The sequence below is a fragment of the Lynx rufus genome, unplaced genomic scaffold, assembly GCF_022079265.1.
Source record: "Lynx rufus isolate CCGP_SWC_20201006 ecotype Redwood Valley unplaced genomic scaffold, mLynRuf1.p SCAF_8, whole genome shotgun sequence".
Lineage (NCBI taxonomy): Eukaryota > Metazoa > Chordata > Mammalia > Carnivora > Felidae > Lynx > Lynx rufus.
The window spans coordinates 99715452-99737364 of NW_025814896.1; the positions used below are offsets into that span (position 1 = coordinate 99715452).

Genomic DNA, 21913 nt, shown 5'->3' on the forward strand with positions numbered 1-21913 from the left:
GAAAAGAACAGTTGAGATGGTGGAGTTTGAGGGAAAGAAGTGCTCACATTCCTAGCCTCTTAGAACACTCCCGGGAGGAGGTTGGTGGGTCGGACAGAGTTGCTGGATGGTCGCTACCAAGCTCCCTTTGAGAGCGGGACTTGAACTGTCTATACAACACACCTCCCTCTTTGGAGATTCTTGATTCTTTTAACTAGAGAAAATTAGATTAAAGGACTGTCAAGTCAGTCTCGAGTGCCTCACGAAGGGAAACAGACAAGAGATTCCGGCAAGAGGGAGGGAGCAAACACAGCTAGCCACCTGCTTTGGCTGCCCGGCCTACCCGCCTAGACAGCTGTCAGTTCCGGGTGCGGAGGCGGGACCGCGCTCTCTCCACCACCGTGTGCGCACTCTCCACCAATCAGCGGCGTAGAAATGTTCCGAAGACATTGATTGGCTCAACTGCTTGGCGCGCTCAAGGACTTAGAGCTGCAGTTGGCTGAGGCGTTGCCGTGGCGACAGTCGCGCACAGGCGCATTGCACACCGGTATGGCTGCTAAGCAACAGCAAACATTCCCGGGTACTGTCAACTTTCTGCTACCAGACCTGGGTTTGCTGTCTCTGGAGACCCTCGGCGGCGGCGGCTGTGGCTGCTCTAGACTGACTTGGTGAGTCCAGAGGAATCCCGCTGTGGGGCTGGGCTCCTACTTCTAAGCCAGAGACAGCTTGGCTTTCTGAGCACATAAGGAAAGGCTGAGAGAGGCAGAGAAAGTCCGTGGAAAGGCATTTAGTGGTCATTTGCTACCTACCTATCATTTTAGAGGAGTAGAACGTGAGGAATAGAGATATCAGGAGACTTGTCCGAGATCTCACACGGAGTGGTCAAATCCAAACCTGCGCTACTCAATGTGGTAGCCACTAGCCACATGTGGCGAGTCGGAGCTGAGGTCTGCTCTAAATGTGAAGTACACACTGGATTTCGAAGACGTGGTAACAATCGATGAAATAAGACATTGATAAGTTTTATATCGATTACATGTTGAAATGAGAATATTTTGGATATGTTAAATAAGGCACATTATTAAAATTAATTTCACCCGTTCCTTTTTTGGGTAGTTTTTTTTTTTTAATATGGCTACTTGAAAATTTTAAATTGTGTAGGAGGATTTGATTGGCCATCACAGATCTAGATTGAAACATAAACCTGCTGACACCTGTTTCAAGACCTTATATGCTATTGATGGTGTTTGGGGGGTGATGGTGGGGTATGGAGCCGATGGCCAAGAAAGAACTCTTGAAGATGTCTCTGGTCCAAAAAGGTGATTTTATTAAAGCATGGGGACAGGACCCATGGGCAAAAGGAGCTGCACTGGGGTTGTGAAGAGTGACTGACTGTATATCTTCAGGCTGAGAGGGGGTTAGGGACAGTGTAAGTCTCTAAGGAATTTTGGAAGCAAGGTTTCCAGGACCTTGAGGGGCTAGCTGTTGTTAGGAAAAAGTCATTTATTACTGTTTAATAAAACCTCAGTCATGAGACCCTTCAGATTTATATCAGGGGCCATATGCTTGGAGTATAATTGCCAACATATACTTGGGGGTTAAAGACAAAGGAGGTTTGCAAAGGAATTTTTATGTGTTTAAGGAAATTCACAGGTTCCTAGTGGGTCAGGATAATGTTAAGTCAAGATTCCCTTTTGCCCCTACCAAAGTGTCATCTTTGAGGCAGCTGAGCTCCTAGAGAAAGGTCACTCTGCCTGTTTTGAGGACTTGGCAATGGGCAGTAAGGGAATTTATTATTTGCCTTAGTTTCCCACATCACCGTGGCAAGCACTTAAACCCCCTTACATCTTGATGGAGGTGATATTAGGGCTCCAGGAAATGGAATCTAAGGTTTCTGGAGATGGGGCTATGGATAAGATTGCCTTTTTCTTGCAGTTTACTAAGTTATCTGTAAACTGAAGGAGACTCATGTCCTGCATGACTGTGATCTCTATCAGTCAACCATTTGTTTTCTTTCCTTCCCTTTGTTCTCGGGCATCGAGGAGTGTCCAGGGAATCACATGTATCCCACCTGAGGGAGCAGGGTGCTGTTAGCTTGTACTTTGCTCTCAGCTTGTCTTATGCTCCCTCATCACTATGGTATTATTTTGAAGGAAAGTATCTGCACCCATCTGGTGGGGTGGGCATGAGTGGTTGTGAGGATGCAAGACCATTATCAAGGGCTCCTAGTTCTAGTGTTCTAGGACCTTTCTACTCAAAGTGTATGGATCAGAATGTGCAGTTTAACCATTTCCTCAGGAGATTCTCATGCATATAAAAGCCCCAGGAGCACTGTTTTAGGATTTAGTCCACAGTTCTTCCCCCCACCCCCACCCCACCCCACCCCCTCCCCCCCACCCCCCACCTTTGGTTTTTTTTATTTTGCTTTTTGAGTACCTAGGCTCTATTTCTCGAATTGCCTGCATTAGAGCTACCTGCATTTTGAACAAGCTCCCCTGGAGATATTTTGCATATTCAAGCATGAAAAACATCGATCTCCATACTAATTGCATTTCTTTTCATCCTTCAAAATCTAGACCAGTACAGTCCCCAAATCAGAGACATCTGCAGCAGCAGCATCGCCCAGGAACTTGTTAGAAATGCAAATTCCTGGATCCCACCCCAGCTACAGGGCTTCTCGAAGGCCAGGCATTTTCATTTCTCTGATTCAAGTCCTCAGTTGGGAGGAATGGGTAACTTTGTGGGTTTTCTTTGGGGAGTGAGCAAATTCAGCTCCCCCTGGTTCTTAAGTCACTTCTACTGGACCCACTTCCCCAGTTATTTTGCTCTACTTTTCATTTTTCTTTTCCTGACCCTACTCTTTCCAGGAGTGAGGATGGCATTCCACACCTCAGCAAAAGATGCCAAACTGAAAAATACTGAAAAGCAGGTGGAAAACCCTATCCTTGAAAGACTGAACAATATACAAAAAAAGGGAAGACTGAGTTTTATAGTACCCACAGAAAATGAATCTGACACACAATTCCTGACGTTTAGGCACAGTACAAAAGCTCAAGAGAGAACAAGAAAACGACAGCAGCCCATAAGACTAGAGCCTCTGGTAAGTTCGAAAACCAGCATTTTAGCCACTTTGGCTCCAGAGGAAGTTGCAAAATTGCTATGGGGGGGATGGAAGTCATTTCTAGACTCTTAATTAACAAGAAAGGAATTAAAGCCTAAAAGTTAAGACTTGTTTATGAAGTTGTAAACCCTGTAAACCTCTATTCAAAAAAAATTAAGTTCCAGGTAACTGTTCAAGGTGAGGGGATACAGTGGTGAACAAAGTTTTGTAGCAGATAAATCCTCTCTAGGATAATGTGCAATACAGATACTTAACTATATAAGTTGCAAGGCTCTTTTAGACATTAGGGTACCATTTAATACTGGTACCTTCAGGAAGAATAATATACATAGTTATATACATATAGTTATATCATTTTATTACTTGTAAAATAAATGCCTCGTATCCTGAAAATTTTTGTGCATGTCTGAAAATACTTAATTTTAAGAATCCATTTATGCCCTTGAATAATTCTAAATCCATGTAAAGGAGCAATGAAAGTACAAAGAATAAAAAGTGAAAGTTATCACTCCCACCCTCTGACATTACTTACTGTTGTTAATGGCTGCCCTTCAGGCTGTTTATATGTTTATTTAAATGTGTGTGTTTGTGTGTGTATAAACATATCTTTAATATAAGATTATACCATACATACTGATCTTCAGAGTGCTTATTTCACTTAAACATACAGAAAATTTTCTATTCCATGCATAATGAGTTATCTTTTCTAAAAGCAGCACTGTATTTTGTTGCACAGATGTGCCATAATATAGTATTCAGTAACTGGTGGATTTAGTATGAAACTTTTTACATTTATTTCTCTATAATATATTTAGTTTCACTTGGCAAAAGTGTATCATTAACCCTTGGTGATTAAAGTTATTCTATTTGTCTTCAGGGCAATTAATTCTTGTACATTAAATGTTTATTATGTACCTACTATGTACCAGGCATTGGGCTATACGCTGGGAATATAGCAATGAACAAAGCAGATAAGATGGCTGTTGACATTCTAGTAACCTTAAATAAATAGACTGAGCAATTTCATGTAATGATAGCTGTTATGAAGAAAATAATACAGGTGGAAACAAAGGGCAGGCTACTTTAGATTGTGTGACTACAAAGGTCTCCTTAAGGAGATGTCATCTGAACAAGTCTATAGCCTGGATCACCTACCAGACATGTGAATGAACAAGCCATTAGATGACTCCAGTCCCCAGCCTTTGAGCTGCCTCAGCTGATGCTCTGATGGAGCAAAGGCAAGCTGTCTCAAGTGAGTTCTGCCTAAATTGTAGATTTTTGAGCAAAATAAATGGAGGTGTTTCTTAAGTCACTAAGTTTGAAGCTGTTTGTAATGTACTAACAGATGACTAGAACAATATAACTAATACATGAATATGGTAATTCATACAGTACTAAAAGTAATAAGGAATAAAGTGAAAAATACCTGAATTTCCATCATGCAGAGAGAAAGTAGCTTTGCCTTCAAGTGACTGATTTCATGTGTATGGGTATCTGTAGTTTAGTTTGTTTATATAGAGTTCATACTATGGTTTGTTCTCTTTATGATTGCTACCCCTTCTCTCCTTCCCCCCTTTCCTCCCCTGCCTTTCTCCCTTCCCCCTTGTTTTCCTCTTCTCCTCCCTCTCCCCCTCGCTCCCTTCCTCCTCTCTCTGCCTTTCTCTCTCCTGCCCCCCCTTCCCTGTTTTACTCTTCTTTCATATCTTTTCCTTACTTGTAATTCTCCAGTCTCCAACCCCCTTGTCTATATCTAAGGTTTTCAACAGTCTAGTGTATATCCCTCTTGCCTTTTTCCATGCTCAGTTTTATACAAATGGATGAACACACACAAAATACATATTTAGGCTTTTGGATATTTGTTTTACAACATAAACATAAATGTTGCCACATGTTGCTTTTTGTACCTAAATAGACATTGTAGGACTTCCTCCAAGTCAGATGATATTTCTAGAACACATTCTTTTTAATGGTTGCCTATCCTATTAAAGTATCCAATTGCATGAATATTCCATAATTGATTAAATCATCCTCTTTGGGACATTTATTTTACAAATATTTATACTGGTACAGCAAAATCATTTTATTATCCATCTGTACCGGTGCCTATATTCTTGTGGGATAAAGCTCCATGATTAGTACTGTTGGGTTGAATGGAAAAAATATACATACTTTTGATTCACACACATTTTACTTGAGGACCAGTTTCTCAAACCAGCACGCATGTGCTGCCTAAATTAAATTTCACTTTCACCCTTTCCGAGGTTTTCCTGTAATATCTTCCAGCCTTTTGCTGTCTGAATGGGGTGGCTGAAGCTGCACCCTCACACCGGCTGCTGCTAATCCTCTCTGTGGGATTGGTGTTGAGGGTCCTGTTCTTATCTGAATTGCAGCATTCACTTTGAATTGGACTTCATTTTCTCTCCACTGACCACTGCTTTATACTCATATGTTGACAGGCAGCATTTCCCCACATTTTCTTCTTTATTTTTGTAATTTCACATTTAAAACTTTCATTCACATAAACTTTTAAATTTGGTGTGAGGAGGGGCACCTGGGTGGCTCAGTCGGTTAAGCGTCCGACTTCAGCTCGGGTCATGATCTCACAGTCCATGGGTTCGAGCCCCACCTCAAGCTTTCTGCTGACAGCTCAGAGCCTGGAGCCTGTTTCAGATTCTGTGTCTCCCTCTCTCTGACCCTCCCCCATTCATGCTCTGTCTCTCTCTATCTCAAAAATAAATAAACATTAAAAAAAAAGTAAATCTGGTGTGAGGAAAGGGACTAACATTTTCTTAGAAACGTTTTGCTACCACCACGTTTTTCCCACCAAATTAAAACACCACCTTTATAGTGTATAAACTTCTCACTATATCACGTATAAAATAGCGAGATCTGTTTACAGATCTTGATTCTTTTCTCTACTGATCTAACCACATTGTTTTGATTACAATGAGCATGTTTTGGTAAGTGGAAGGCAACTGGTTCCTCGCCATTCTTATTTTTTATATATTCTCTGTTTTAGATGGTTATCCTTCCATATAAACTTTAAAATTCATCCTTCTTAGATAAGTAATTCATTTAAAAGTGTACAGAAATGGGGCGCCTGGGTGGCTCAGTCGGTTAGGCTTCCGACTTCAGCTTAGGTCATGATCTCACAGTCCGTGGGTTCGAGCCCTGCCTCAAGCTTTCTGCTGACAGCTCAGAGCCTGGAGCCTGTTCCAGATTCTGTGTCTCCCTCTCTCTCTGCCCCTCCCCTGCTCATGCTCTGTCTCTCTCTGTCTCAAAAATAAAAACATTTAAAAAATTTTTTTAAAAGTGTACGGAAGTTACACAGTTAAAGTCTGTTTTCTACCACTGTCCCTCATCCATTCAGCTTCCTACTCTAGAGGCTTAATGGTAAGAGTGTGTATGCTTTCAGAGATGTGTTACGCTGTCTAAGCCTAAAGCTAGCATAATAAACAAACTTTGCTGCCCCTTACTTGCTTCATTTAATACATAACTTGGAGATCATTTCATATGTCCCAAAGTTCTTTTATATCAATTTGCTTTATAGCTCATAATGTACCATATGAATGTACCATAGTGTATTTAGTAAGCCCCAAATTTATAGATTAGGTTTTTAAAATAGTATTTTTATGACAACAGTGTTACAGTGAATAATCTTGTGCATATGCCATCTCCTACACTTGAGATTCCATCTGTAGGCAGACGTCCTAGAAATGGAGTCGCCAACTCAAAACATATGTACGTTTGTAATTTTGGTTAGTAAATGTTGCTTCAGTAATACAAGAAAAATGCTGTCTCAGAGTAGCTTTAATTTAAGTTTCTTCTTGAAAAAGGTTGAATGTCTTTTCATATGTTTAGGAATTATTTTTCTCTCTGTGAATATATGGATCTTCGTGTCTTATTTTCTAATTGGGCAGTTGGTGTTTTTCTCATTGATTTGCCTGAGTTCTTCCTATATTAGGAAATAAGCCCCTTATCTGTGATAAGCATTATAAAAATTTTCAAGTTTTGTTTTAATTCCTAATTTTTATGTAATTGAGTTTCTGTCTTCTGAGTTTTATGTGATACTTAGGCCCTACACTTAGCAAGATTGTAAAAATAAAATTATTTAGTGATGTCTTAGATACTTCTCTTTAAAAATTACTTTAAGATTGGGGCGCCTGGGTGGCGCAGTCGGTCAAGCGTCCGACTTCAGCCAGGTCACGATCTCGCGGTCCGGGAGTTCGAGCCCCGCGTCGGGCTCTGGGCTGATGGCTCAGAGCCTGGAGCCTGCTTCCGATTCTGTGTCTCCCTCTCTCTCTGCCCCTCCCCCATTCATGCTCTGTCTCTCTCTGTCCCAAAAATAAATAAACGTTGAAAAAAAAATTTAAAAAAATTACTTTAAGATTATTTTTATTTTACATTTAAATCTTTGATCTATTCACAGTTTTTCCCAGTGTAATGAATGAGAGGATCCAACTTTGTCCCTACTAGCTTTACAGTTATTTCATTATTATGTATTGAATAATATTATTTTCCTTAAAGTATCACCTTTGTTATAAACTCAGTTCCCCTTTATATTTTGGGATCTGTTGCTGGATTTTCTATTCTGATCCATTGATCTTTTCATGTGTCCAGAATACAAAGTTTTAATTATTGTAGTTTTATAACATTTTATTTATTTTTTTTAAACGTTTATTTTTGAGAGAGAGAGAAAGAAAGAACATAAGCTGGGGAGGGGCAGAGAGAGAGGGAGACACAGAATCTGAAGCAGGCTCCAGGCTCTGAGCTGTCAGCACAAAGCCTGACTTGGGGCTTGAACCCACGGACTATGAGATCATGTCCTGAGCTGAAGTCGGATGCTTAACCAACTGAGACACCCAGGTGCCCCTTTAGTTTTATAACATTTTAATATCTGGTAGGGCTGGTCACTCATTTTTTCCCCCCAGGGCTTTTGTGGCTATTCTTTCTAATTATTTTTATGTATTAAATTTAGAATCAGATTTCTAATCTCCAATATATCCTGTCAGGATTATGTTAAATTTATGGATTAACTTGATTAACCTGATTAACTAGATTAACTTGATATTTTTTAATAATTAATTTTCCAAATCAAGAACAAAATCGAACTTCATTTGTTTGCTTTTTCTTTCATGACTATCATGAGTGTTTTGAAGTTTTCCTCATCTGACTTTTACTTGTTTCTTATTAAGTTTATTAACAGGTTTTATTTCTGGATGTTAATTTTGTGCCAGTTTTCTGTTTATTCTCTCAAGTGTTTCAGGTAAACAATAAAATCATCTGGTAATAATGACACTTTTGCCACCTTCTTTCCAATTTTTGTATTTATACTGTGTCTTTGAACTACTGTATTGGCTAATATGTGTAAAATATTAGAAACAATAGTGTGGACAGTAGACATTTTTGTATTTCTCCTGAGATTAGTAGGAATGTTTCTAAGTGTTCCCTCTTTAAGCATGATATTAGCCATTGAGATTTTTTTTTAATGTTTTATTTTTGAGAGAGGGACAGAGATAGAGCTTGAGTAGGAGAGGAGCAGAGAGAGAGGGAAACACAGAATCCGAAGCAAGCTCCAGGCTTTGAATTGTAGCACAGAGCCTGATGTGAGACTCGAACTCACCAGTGGTGAGATCATGACCTGAGCTGAAGTCAGATGCTTAACCAACTGAGCCACCCAAGCACCCCTAGCCATTGAGATTTTTAAGGAAGTTATCTATCCTTTCTTGATTAATGTTTTTATCAAAAATAGATTTTTATCAAAAAATCATAAATAGGGGCATCTGCCTGTCTCCGTCAGAAGAGCATGTGACTCTTGATCTCAGGGTTGTGAGTTTAAGCCATGTTTTGGGTGTAGCGATTACATAAACAGACTTTACAAAGTCATAAATAGATTTTTATCGAAAATAGTTGAATTTTATCAAATGCCTTTTTGACGTATATGGAGATGAGCATGGCATTTTCCCCATAATTAACATTTGGCATTTCCTCATACTTTTGCAGTTTTTGTTTTAATTCTACATGAGACTTTATAGTTTGCTATAATAAGGTCCTTTTCTTGTTAAATTCTTAAGTATTTCAGTTTTAGGTTTTTTTTTATTGTGATCCAATTTCTGTTTTAGTACAGAAAAAAGCAAATGTGTTTACTTTGTAACAGAAACCTCACCAATATTGTTTTCAATCCTTATTGTTACTTGAGTAGCTAGGCTTTCATTTTTATTTATTTATTTATCTATCTATCTATTTATTTATTTTAACGTTTATTTATTTTTGAGACAGAGCTTGAATGGGGGAGGGTCAGAGAGAGAGAGGGAGACACAAAATCTGAAACAGGCTCCAGGCTCTGAGCTGTCAACACAGAGCCCGATGTGGGGTTCGAACTTACGGACCATAGATCATGACCTGAGCCAAAGTCAGACGCTTAACCAACTGAGCCACCCAGGTGCCCTTAGGCTTTCATTTTTTTTTTTTTTTCAACGTTTATTTATTTTTGGGACAGAGAGAGACAGAGCATGAACGGGCGAGGGGCAGAGAGAGAGGGAGACACAGAATCGGAAACAGGCTTCAGGCTCCGAGCCATCAGCCCAGAGCCTGACGCGGGGCTCGAACTCACAGACTGCGAGATCGTGACCTGGCGAAGTCGGACGCTTAACCGACTGCGCCACCCAGGCGCCCCTCATTTTTAATGTATATAATATCACTGATAGTTAGATAATTTTGCTCTTTTTTCCTACTGTTTACACCAATTACTTTATTTTTTAGATTAGGGGTCACTGTGGCCCATGGGTCAAATACAGTCCTGTAACCTGTTTTTGTAAATAATGCCATATCCATTTATTTTCATATCATCTAAGGCTGCCTTGGTGCTTCAATAATAGAGTAGTTGTGACAGAGACCATATGGCTCACAAAGCCTAAAATATTTACTGTGTGGTCCCTTACAGAGAAATTTTACTGACCCCTGTTATAGATGCTTCAATTTGAGAATTGAAAACTAAAGGTGATAGTGAAAATAGTGACCTTGTTCTTGATTTTCATAATGGCTTTAGCTGTTTACTATTTAGGATGATTGAGGTTTGCTTCTGATTTTGCTAAATAGTTAAGTTTTCCTCTGTTTCTGTTTTATTATTATGAAAGTTTCAAATATATAAAATGCTACAAAGAGGGATATAATAAACAAGTGTGTGTATCCCAAATTAATAATGTTGTTTGCTTAGTTTGATTCAATATCTATTTTTCTTTATTTTGTCGTTTCATTTATTTATTTATTTTGAGAGAGACAGAGATAGAGCAAGTGGGAGAGGGGCAGAGAGAGAGAGAATCCCAACAGGTTCCACAGTACCAGTGAAACTGTGACATCAAGACCTGAGCTGAAACCAAGAGTTGGCTTGATTGAGCCACCTAGGTGGCCCTGATTCAATATCTATTTTTAAAGGAATGTTATAAATACATTTCAAATACCTTTTGTATCCCATTTTAGTCTCAATGCCCTCTTTCCTTTCTTGGAGATTATCACTATTAGGGTTTGTGTGAATCTATCTAACTTTTTGTATTTTTGCCACTTTATTTGAAAAAATCAATGTCTCCCAACATTTTACTATAAAAAGTTCCAAATGCACAGAAAAGTAGAAAGAATAGTAAAATGAATATTTATACACCATCCACCTAGATTCAAAGTTATTAGTGTTTTGCCATATTTGCTTTCTTTCTCTCTGTGTATGCTTGTTACTTTGTTATTTAAAAGTAAATTGTAAGGGACTTCTTTAAGCTGAAATCAAAGGGTACTAGTTAGTAACAGGAAAATATGACAGTATAAAATTCACAGGTAAAGGTGAATACATAGTAAAATTCAGAATAATCTAATGTAAAGGTGGTGGATTAATCTCTTATTTATAAAGCTAGTTGAAGACTAAAAGACAAGAGTAGTAAAAATTACTATAATTGCAATACTTTGTTATGAATGCACAAGATAAAAAGATACAAACTGTGATATTAAATGTTGATGGGGGTTCCCTTTTCTGCACATTCTCGCCAACATTTGTTTATTATCTTTTTGATCATAGCCATTCTGACAAGTGTGAGGTGATATTTCATTGTGGTTTTGATTTGCACTTCTCTAATGATTAGTGATGAGCATCTTTTCATATACTTTCTGGCCATCTCCATGTCTTTGGGGAAAAAATGTCTATACAGATCCTCTTTCTACTTTTTAATTGGATTGTTTTGATTTTGCTATTGAGTGGTATGAATTCTTTATAGATTTTGGTACTTAACCCCCTATCACCATATAATTTGCACATATTTTCTCCCACTTGGTAGATTGCCTTTTCATTTTGTTTATGGTTTCATTTGCTGTGCAGAAGCTTTTCTCCCCTTCTTACCTTGTGATTCTGGTCTGTGTTGATTTTCCACATTGATATAGCTGAGATCCTCCTGCCCCCATCTCTGTAGTCTTTTCCTTTCTACAGTGAGTGGCTCAAGAGGGATTTTTAACCAAAACCAAATGTTATTTACACATACCTGAAAATTTAACAGCTGTTTCCTATGCTTACTCTCAAGCTTTTCTTTCTCGCTCCAGTTGTAAGAGATTAGCTATCATGCTAAAGTCATTTTGCTTAGAGCGGCACCTGGGTTGCTCAGTGGGTTGCGCATCCAACTCTTGGTTTCAGCTCAGGCCATAATCTCACACTTTTGTGGGCTCAAGCCCCATATCGGTTCTGTGCTGGCAGCAAGGAGCCTGATTGGGGTATTCTCTTTCTTCCTCTCTCTCTTTCTGCCTATCCCCCGCTCACACTCTCTCTCTCATAGTAAATAAATAAACTTTAAAAATAAATCAATATATAAATAATGCTTAGAAGCCTAAAGCCATTATGGTGAATTCCTTGCTTTAGTGTATTATGTTGAATGCTAGATTTTATTGCCTTAATCTGAAATTAGATTAGCCTAATATAATGCCACAATTTCTTTTATTTTTTGCCACAATTTCTTTTAGATCTCCAACCAATTATGGCTATGGGAATTGATTAATGACTTTGGGGTACAGTGCGAGAATTGTACAATCCTTCCCACAATGACTGTTTTAGTGGATGGTGGGATTTGTAATGCACAATTACTGAGTGTGCGATCTCATGCCTCTGAGCCTTTCTGTCACAACCTTACCCATAGAAATATTCATTGGTAATTAAAGGACAGAATTAATAGAAACCAAATAGAAAAGTCTTAGTCTTGTAATAGACCATGGTCAGACCATGGCGATAGCCACCACAATGATTGTGACTTGGTTAGAAAGTTACTCCAGGAAGATCAATTTCCAACAGGAATAGAGTCCAAAGTTCATGTTGTAAGAATAAGACAAGTTCTCGTTAACACTGAAAAAATTAACATGTCTCTTTATTCCCCAAAGCCAGTGCTAAAAGTCTACCAAGATCATAAGAGGCCAGAATACATATATGAACAGAACCGATTTCAGTTAATCTCTTCTGGAATCATAAAGCCTCCAGGAAGCACTGAAGAAAGAAGTTCTACCAAATTATCTGTTCAGTTTCTTGAGCCTCAGTATACTGTGAGGAAGAAAAAACAGGTATACTATTAAAGTACTTAATTAATCCTTTCAATTTAGTTTTAGTTTCCTATAACATTGCTAACATGCTTTTAACTCATAAGAACAGTTGCAAAATTTTTCTCTATCAGGTTGCACAATGGATTTGGGAAGTACAGTACTTCTCAGTTCTTACTCAAGGAAAATTTGGACAGTAGAGGAAAATCATAAAGGAAAACTTCCAGCATCTATATGGTGTTCCCTAATCTTCTCTTACATATTAAAAGAAGACATAATAGTGTTTTGAATTTTATTTTACCTTTTATGAAATTTTCATCATTATTACCCAAAATGACAATCTTTTGAAGACCTTGGTGAAAGGCAATAAAACAGAAACTGAACCAGCTAGAAAGACAATTTTTGTAATTGGTGAGTTGTAGAGTGGGAAGGTACCTTGCAAGGAGTCCTTGAATAGTAGCTCTGGGAGAAACCACCAGAGCATGGCTTTCTATAAATACCTGCAGATAATTAAACAAAGGAGTAGAAGTGGGAAAAAATGTGGACACACTCACAGTAAAAATGCCAACAGACCCGAGAATTCTCTGAGCTTTTTATTGAGAGGATCCTTCTAGACTTGTTGAACATTTCAGTGGCAGTTATGTTTCAGGCTTTGGGCTAGAGTGGTAGAAAGGAAGAGATGAAGACAGGCTTCATCCTCGAGGATTTCAGAATCTTTGGGTGGGTACGTGGACAAGTGAATGCTCCAGCTCAGGGGGTAGTGATAAAAACTCTGGTTGGTCATTTAAGCTACAAAATCCTGGAGAACTGAACAGGAGGGAGAGCTTGCACCTGGTGGTGAGAGGGATGGTCAGTGGAGGAAAAGCTACCATAGGGAATGGCACTAATAAGCTTGGAGGAGTGAATGGAAAGTTAGTAAGGCAGAGGAGGTGGGAGAGTGGTGGGCTTGAGAAGCCGGCTGGAAGAGGCTCACTGTGGGTGTGGGTGAGATCACCCTGAAAGAATATCACATGATTAGTTATATAAAATTATAAACCCTCAACTAATTTGGTTTCTGTGAAGTAGGAAAGGAGAACAGGCTATCTTAAGTAGAGCCAAGAAAGAACTGATTCCTCATAAGTTAGCTTATTTGGTATAAAGTGGGCATCATGACCTTGAATTTAAAGAAGAAGAATGAAATTGTGCACATCTGGGATGAAGGGAGGAGGATGAAAGGGAATGTTAAATTGTGTGTTATGCGTGGTTGTAGCGGTAACTAAGTGAAGAATTCAAATAAGAGCCAGGGGTTGAAGGGAAAATATGGAAGAGAGGGAATATTCCATATAAAAGGAGAAGGTATTATTCTGATAAGAGGGTCATTTTGGTGGTGGGGGGGGGGGTTGGGTGGGTATTGATTTCTCAGAAGGAGCTTAGAATGGAAATGCACCAGTGAGGATTCCCTGAGAGATAAAAGAAGGCAGTTGGAGGCGTTGCTTCTAGTAATTAAGGAAGATTGCCTTATCAAATTGGACTAAGCATCCATCATAGAGAGCACTACAAGTGTTCTACACTTTATGAATAAATGCTTCTTTTGTTCCCTTTCCCCCACAAAATCTGAACTTATGTGGCTACTTAAATTGAATCACATTTTCGCATTGAGCTACATAATTGGAAATAAGTATGCAGCTGAAAATATATAGGCCTATTGTTGAAGAAATCTTGTACTTAGAAGGCAGTAAAACTTCTTGAAGGATATAATAAAGAAAATACATGCATTTTCTGTAAAATATTGATACTCCACTCTCATAAAAATATTAAAGTTTACTATAGCCCTTGTTGAAACATTGGGACAAGGCAATGTGTATTTTCTCTTTGGGCCTTTTTTTGTTGTTGTTAGAGAGAGCGAGAGTGAGAGAGCACATGCATGTGGGAGGGAGAGAGCGAGAGGGAGAGAGAATCCCAGGCTCCCTGCTCAGAGCAGAGCCCACCATGGGCCTCAATCCCTCAACCCTGGGATCATGACCAGAGCTGAAATGAAGGGTTAAAGCTCAAGGACTGAGCCAGGCAGGTGCCCCTGGCCTATTCTTTTACATAAGAAAACAGTGTGGTTGCTGCTGTCTCCGGCCAATAAGTGAAAGAAGCACATTTTATCTTTTGAATTCAAAGATGTATTTCCTTCAGCTCTAAACTTTCCAGGATTTTCATCTCAAACTCCTATTCAACAGGGTATATTTAATCAAGAGATGGAAAATGATGACACCTGTGAATGCAAACGTTCTGAAGACGTTGTTCCGTAGAGCTTGTGGTAAATCAATCTCTCGGAGAAATGGCAGCCTCTGTTAGTTATGCTAACAGGCAATAAAGATATCATTTATATATTTGCATCGGCTATTCAACAAAGCAGGTCTGCGATGGGGATTCTTGTGTCTTAGTGCCAGTTGCCCGTCCACTGTCAGAGAGACAAGGTGATGACAGTTATCACCCTCCCCCACAGGAGGAGAGGGTGTGTGTGATGCTGCCCCAAGGTTTGTTGAGGAGGAACAAAGGAGTGTGAGTGGCACTGAGAGCACAGACAGGGGAGCTGGGGGTTTAGAGCAAAGCTCAAGTGTGTGAACATGGTGGGGACTTAGCCTTGATGCTCCAGTGGTGGTCCACAGTATCCGCAGGTTAGAAATGCAGGATCACAGGCTCCACCCCAGACTTGACAGAAGCTGCAATTTAACAGGACACCTAGATAATTCACACTCACATTTAAATGTGAGAAACACTGGTCTACAGAACTGGCAATTATGAATTTGTAACATGTATACTTCTCCAAGGGTATTATTACATAGTGGTCCCCCAATGCTCAGTGTAACCACCCCTTACATTTACTCAAAAGTATTTTATTATGAGCTATGGTGACAGCTGTCTTAAGAATTCACACACTGAAAAGCATTAAGGTTGTCAGAACTAGGTGAGGAGGTTAAGGGGAGAGGCCACGGTCAGGATAGACGCTAAGCAACTGAGCAGGAAAAGTGGACTCCCAAGAACACCAGAGAAGTAGTGGCATTTTGATGTAATAAACACTTGACTTGAAAGAAGGCAGCGGTGAGAGCTGATGTTGGGGGGTTTGGGAAAGGGGATGGACACCTGGATAAGGAGTACTTGGAAGGAATATTATCACTCCTTACAATAATTTGAAGTTTTTCAGTTCAAAAATGATTGGGGCGCCTGGGTGGCTTAGCCGGAGTGCCACATCAGCTGAAAGCTGAACATGAAGCCTGCTTAGGATTCTCTCTCTCTCTCCCTCCATCCCTCTGCCCCTCCCCTAAGTGCATGTTCTGTCTCTCAAATTAAAAAAAAAAATTTTTTTTTTAATACTTGCCTTTGAGCACTAGACATCTCAGGAACTTCAGTAATTAGTGCTTGAGGTTAATATTTTATCATGTTTTTTTAGTCATGTCTTTTGGTTTTGTTTTGCAAAAACTCATCATTTTAAAAATTGGCTTTGTTTTGATCCAGCAGCCCTCTGCTGAGATGTTCTCTCCCTCTCCTCCTAAACTGTCACGTACCAGTATTGGAAGAAGAGGTCTCTATGGGACCAGTTCCTCAGCGTACCCTAAGTACTTTTTCCATGATCGGGAAGAAGTCGTTAAAGCCAACGTTTGTAATCCTTTGCAAATCATTAAAATAATACGTGAAAATGAACACCTCGGATTTCTTTATATGATCCCTGCAGTGCCAAGGTCTTCCACTGAATATGATACATATAACCTCAAGTGAGTTCTCTTTTATGAAGCAATGTATTCAACAGTAAAAGCTTCAAATAAGATCGCAAATGTTATCCATAATTGATTGGGTATTAATGGTAAATATAAAATATAATTTTGGTTATCATCCAATGACAAATGAATCATAATCACAATAATTTTATTTTTCCCTTTAGCTTTCTTTTACTTATAGACAATATTTTATAGAGTAGCACACTTTTGTGCCTCTTCTATGTATTATGTAATGCCATATATTTTTAACCAATATTACAAAGATAATTTTGATGTCTTGTGATTACTGAGAAAAGAAGAAGGCAATGCGTAAAAAGTAGGTGCATGATTTGTGTTACATGTTCTTTCAACTTTGCTTAGTAGAGTGGGAATAAGGATTTTTTTTAAATAAAAGGAGCTTGATAACTTAAGGTATTTATATAGATGAATAACATACATACATTTACATAGACTATTATTTCTAAGCACACATTTGTTGTTAAAATAATTAGATGATTTGTACAAATGTGGGTCTGTGAATTGCTTTAAAGTTCAGCACAACAGGTAGCAGAACTTAAAGTTGATACTGGCTTTGCTCCATTGTTGTTTGGTTGAGTTGACAATTGTTGTTGAGACGGTCTTTCCTGGAAGCTGATAGTAGTTTAGCTTTACCACCAAATTCTTGGAGCTACCTTCCCATTCTCTGCTGTGTAGGAAGATGAAAGGAACTCCTAGGAATTATCTTCTTCTCCCTTACTCAGCCCTGTAGTTTTGACTGAGTCGGGTAACACTGAAGACAGCACTCCTTCTAGGATTGAGAGGGAGAGAAGAATAACATTTTTAAATGATAGATTTATTATAAATCCTGAAAGAGCTTAATTAGAATGAGATATAATTTATAGAACGAACAGATAGGCCTATAAAAATCCAATCATTCAACAAAATGTATTGAGCACCCAACCCTATAGCATGAACTGTTCTAGGTGCTAGAGAGATGTTAGTGAGCCACCCAGATCAAAATTGCTGTCCTTGTGGAGCTTGCATCTTAGTAGAGGGAGACAGTAACAAACACAACATCTGAGTAAATTACAGAGAATGCTGGACGGTGATAAGTTTTACAGAAAAAGTAGAGCAGAGCGAAGGAGATTAGGAGTTCTGGGGAAGAAGTTGTGAATTAGCTGGGATGGTCAGGGTAGGCCTCATTGACAAGCGGCTATTTGAATAAGGACTGGAAGGAGAAGGAGTCAATGATGTACTGACAGAGAGAAGAAAGAAGCATTCCAGACTGCAGGAAAGTGAATACAAATGCCCCAAGTCAGGAATGCTCCTGGCATGTTCAAGAAGCAAAGACTGTAGGAGAGTGAATGAGAGCTAGAAAACAGACCATGAAGGGCCTTGACAGTCATCCTATGAACATTAAGTTTTACTTTGAGAAAAGTGGAGAACCATGGATAGACTTCAAGCAGAGAAGTGTCATGATCTGAGTTACATTTTGAAAAGGACTGCTCTGGTTGCTGTGTAGAGAATATTTCTTCTTGCTTCTCAAAAGCAAGAGTTGAAAAGGAAGACCAATTAGAAGGCTGTAATGATTCAGGTGAGAGATGAACCAGGAGGAGGTGATGAGAAGTGGGTTGAATTCTGGAAATAAGTTGAAGGTCAAGCCAACAGGATGTTTTTATGGACTGTATGCAAGGTGGAAAACCAGAGAGGAGTCCTGGATGACTTTAATGATCCAGTTGACTGGGCTCAAGAGGAAGGTTAGAGTTGCTTGTATCTGAGACACAGAAAACTGAATGGAACAGATTTATTGGGGAAAAAAAAGAGTTTGGGTTTGGACCTACTAATTTGGGGATGCCAAAGATATGAAAGAAGTGAGGTGATAGATGAAAGGAGAATTGGGGTCTAGTGAGGTTTTTTTTTCTTTTTTAAGATGGGAGAATTAATATAGAATAGAATTTAAAGACCTTTGATGTAAAAGAAAATAATCCCTTTAATAGTATTGTCATTCCCACCACTGCCTTACTACTTCTTTTTGAAAATTTTTTAAAATGTGTATTTATTTTTGAAAACAAGAGACAGAGCACAAGTGGCAGAGGGACAGAAAGAGAGGGAGACACAGAATCTGAAGCAGACTCCAGGCTCTGAGCTCTCAGCACAGAGCCAACGCAGGCCTCAAACCCACGAACTGTGAGATCGTGACCTGAGCTAAAGTTGGACACTTAACTGACTGAGCCACCCAGGCTCCCCAAGCCTCCAACTCTTGATTTCAGCTCAGGTCATGATCTCACAGTTGGTGACTTCGAGCCCTGTGCAGAGCCTGCTTGAGATTTTCTGTCTTCCTCTCTCTCTGCCCCTCCCCCACTCATGCTCACTCTCTCTCAGAATGAACAAATAAATATTTTTTTAAAAAATCATGTAATTACCCAGATATCAAGAAGTGCCATTTGTGATATTCATTCCCCACTATGAGAGGAGTCAAAGTTTGCCAAATGTAAAATGATTTTCTATTAAAGATGAATATGGAAACTGTGCTTTTGTCCAATTCAGGAGATAAATTGTATATCTAGACTAATGAGCACTGTACTTGGGGAATTGAGTTGATATTTTATACTTTTTTGAACTGATAGTAGTGATGCTTGATGATAATATGCAAGTGCTCATTTAAGAAGATAGAGTTTGGGGGGGGCGGTAGTGCCTGGGAGGCTCAGCTGGTTAAGTGTCCAACTTTGGCTCAGGTCATGATCTCATGGTTCGTGGGTTCGAGGCCCATGTGGGGCTCTGTGCTGAGAGCTCAGAGTCTGGAGCCTGCTTCAGATCCTGTGTCTCCCTCTCTCTCTGCCTCTCCCCTGCTCATCCTCTGTCTCCCTCTCTCTCTCAAAAAATAAATAAGCATTAAAAAAAAGAAGAAGATAGAGTTGGAATCCTGGTTTATTACATTTTGGGGTTGATGTTAATTTTTCCTCCCTAGCCTGAACTCCAGATGTTATAAACCTAATGAAAAGATAATCATTTGGGTAGCACAAACTTGGTAGCAGCTAAATTGAAAGTTAAAACTAGTTATAAATACTGGGTCAGTGACATGAGGACATGTTATATACTAAACTCCTTTTAATAGTAATGTGATAAAATATGTCTTTGCATAGTTTTCAAGTGTAGTAAAATACGTCAGATGTGAAGTTCTACAATGATTATCTCTCTACCATGATCCCTCTCGGTGAGAAAATAGTTCTGTTTATCAAGTTTATTCTAAAATATCAACTTAGTGATATATGTTAGGTATAATGATTTTGTCAGGAATAAGCTTCAAGGAGATGTCTAAATATGTTGGAATATCAATCTGAATAAGTACACAACTATATGCTGCAGATTATTTTGCCCAGCAAGGGGGCATAGTGGTGACTCTGGTCAGCTCTGGGGCAAGTAAAGAGGAAACTAGGTAAAGAATCAGGAACTAGGGGGGCGCCTGGGTGGCTCAGTCGGTTAAGTGTCCGACTTCAGCTCAGGTCACGATCTCGCGGTCCGTGAGTTCGAGCCCCGCGTCGGGCTCTGGGCTGATGGCTCAGAGCCTGGAGCCTGCTTCCGATTCTGTGTCTCCCTCTCTCTCTGTCCCTCCGCCATTCATGCTCTGTCTCTCTCTGTCTCAAAAATAAATAAACGTTAAAAAAAAATTAAAAAAAAAAAAAGAATCAGGAACTAGGGAGATCATGAAGAGCATAGAGAACAGAGAATAGAACTGATCAAGACAAAATAATCCTGTTTTGTTGGGACTGAAGACCTTGAACAAGAGTGATTGTAACTGAAGGGTAGCTATGAGATATGGGGGAGGATTGTTGGCTAGAGAGTTGGATTATATATCCACTTTGTGTGAGAGCACATGAAAGTGAATCATCATATTTTATGTCATAAAAGATCATTAGTGTTCACTTTGTTCTAGGCAAATTATTTATGTATGTCATATCATTTAATCCTCACAAAATACTATACGATAGATACAATTATTATCTCTATTTTACAATGAGTCACAAAATGGTTAAGTAACTGCCCTAGGTCTTACAGTAAGATAGCATAATACTCTCATGGTCCATCCATGTTGTTGCAAATGGCAGGATTTTGTTCTTTTTTATGTCTGAGTAGTATTCCACCGTGTGTGTGTGTGTGTGTGTGTGTGTGTGTGTGTGTGTGTGTGTATACACAATTGCTGGGTATACACACACACATACACACACACACCATCTTCTTTATATTTCATGGACACTTGAGGTTGGTTTCATATCTTGGCTATTGCAAATAATGCTGCAGTGAACATAGGGACACATACATCTTTTTGAATTAGTGTTTTTGTTTTCTTTGTATAGATACCAAGTAGTGGAATTGCTGGATCATATGGTAAAATCTATTTTTAATTTTTTGAGGAAACTCCATATTGTTTTCCATGGTCATTGTACCAATTTACATCCCCATCAACAGTCTACAAGGATTCCCTTTTCTCCACATCCTCACCAACATTTGTTATTTCTTGTCTTTTTGATAATGATTCTGACAGATGTAAGGTGATTGATACCTCATTGTGGTTTGGTTTGCATTCCCCTGACGATTAGTGATGTTGGGTATATTTTTATGTACCTGTTGTCCATCTGTATGTCTTCTTTGGAAAAATATCTATGCACATCCTCTGCCCATTTTTTATTTGGATTGTTTGGGTTTTTTTTATTATTGAGTTGTATGAATTCCTTATATTTTTTGAATATTAATCTCTTACCAGATACATGGTGTGCAAATATAGTCTCCTATTCAGTAGGTTCCCTTTTTATTTTGAAGATTTCCTTCACTGTATTGAAGCTTTTTAATTTGATGTAGTCCTGCTTGTTTATTTTAGCTTTTGTTTCATGTGCTTTTGGTGTCAAATCCAAAAAAATCATCACCAAGACCAATCTCAAGGAGTTTACCACCAATGTTTTCTTCTAGGAGTTTTGTGGTTTCAGGTCTCATATTCAAGTCTTTAATCTATTTTGATTTAGCTTTTGTGTTTGACGTTAGATGGCAGTCCAATTTCATTCTTTTGAATGTGGCTGTCCAGTCTTCCCAGCACCATTTACTGAACATGCTGTCCTTTCCCCATTGTATATTCTTGGCTCTTTCGTCATAAAATAATTGACCATATATTCAGGCTTTTATCTCTAGGTTTCTTATTCTGTTCCATTAATCTATATGTGTGTTTTTATGCCAATACCATATTGGTTTGATTAGTTTAGCTTCCTAATATTGTTTGAAATCAGGGAACATGATGTCTCCAGCTTTGTTCTGTCTCAGAGTGCTTGGACTATTTGGGTTCTCTTGAGGTTTGTCCTATTTCTGTGAAAAATGCGTTTGGAATTTTAATAGGGATTGTACTGAATCTGTACAATACTTTGAGTGGTATGGACATTTTAATAATATTAAATTTCCCAATCTATGAGCATGGACTCTCTTTCTATTTATTTGTGTCCTCTTTGATAGTGTATTCTTAAAACTAGAATTTTACTAGAGCTATAAGATA

The 21913-nt window shown here is 38.8% G+C and overlaps 1 protein-coding gene across 1 annotated transcript in view; it reads left to right on the forward strand.

The window, feature by feature from the left end:
* The first annotated feature begins 2854 nt into the window (after positions 1 to 2854).
* The window catches only part of DNAH6 (dynein axonemal heavy chain 6), a 223413-nt gene continuing 204354 nt past the window's right edge, over positions 2855 to 21913 (forward strand). Inside the window, exons 1-3 of the mRNA XM_047069367.1 lie at positions 2855 to 3079; positions 12503 to 12679; positions 16139 to 16395. Coding sequence (XP_046925323.1) covers positions 2855 to 3079; positions 12503 to 12679; positions 16139 to 16395 — 659 coding nt within the window. The remainder of the gene's footprint in view (positions 3080 to 12502; positions 12680 to 16138; positions 16396 to 21913) is intronic.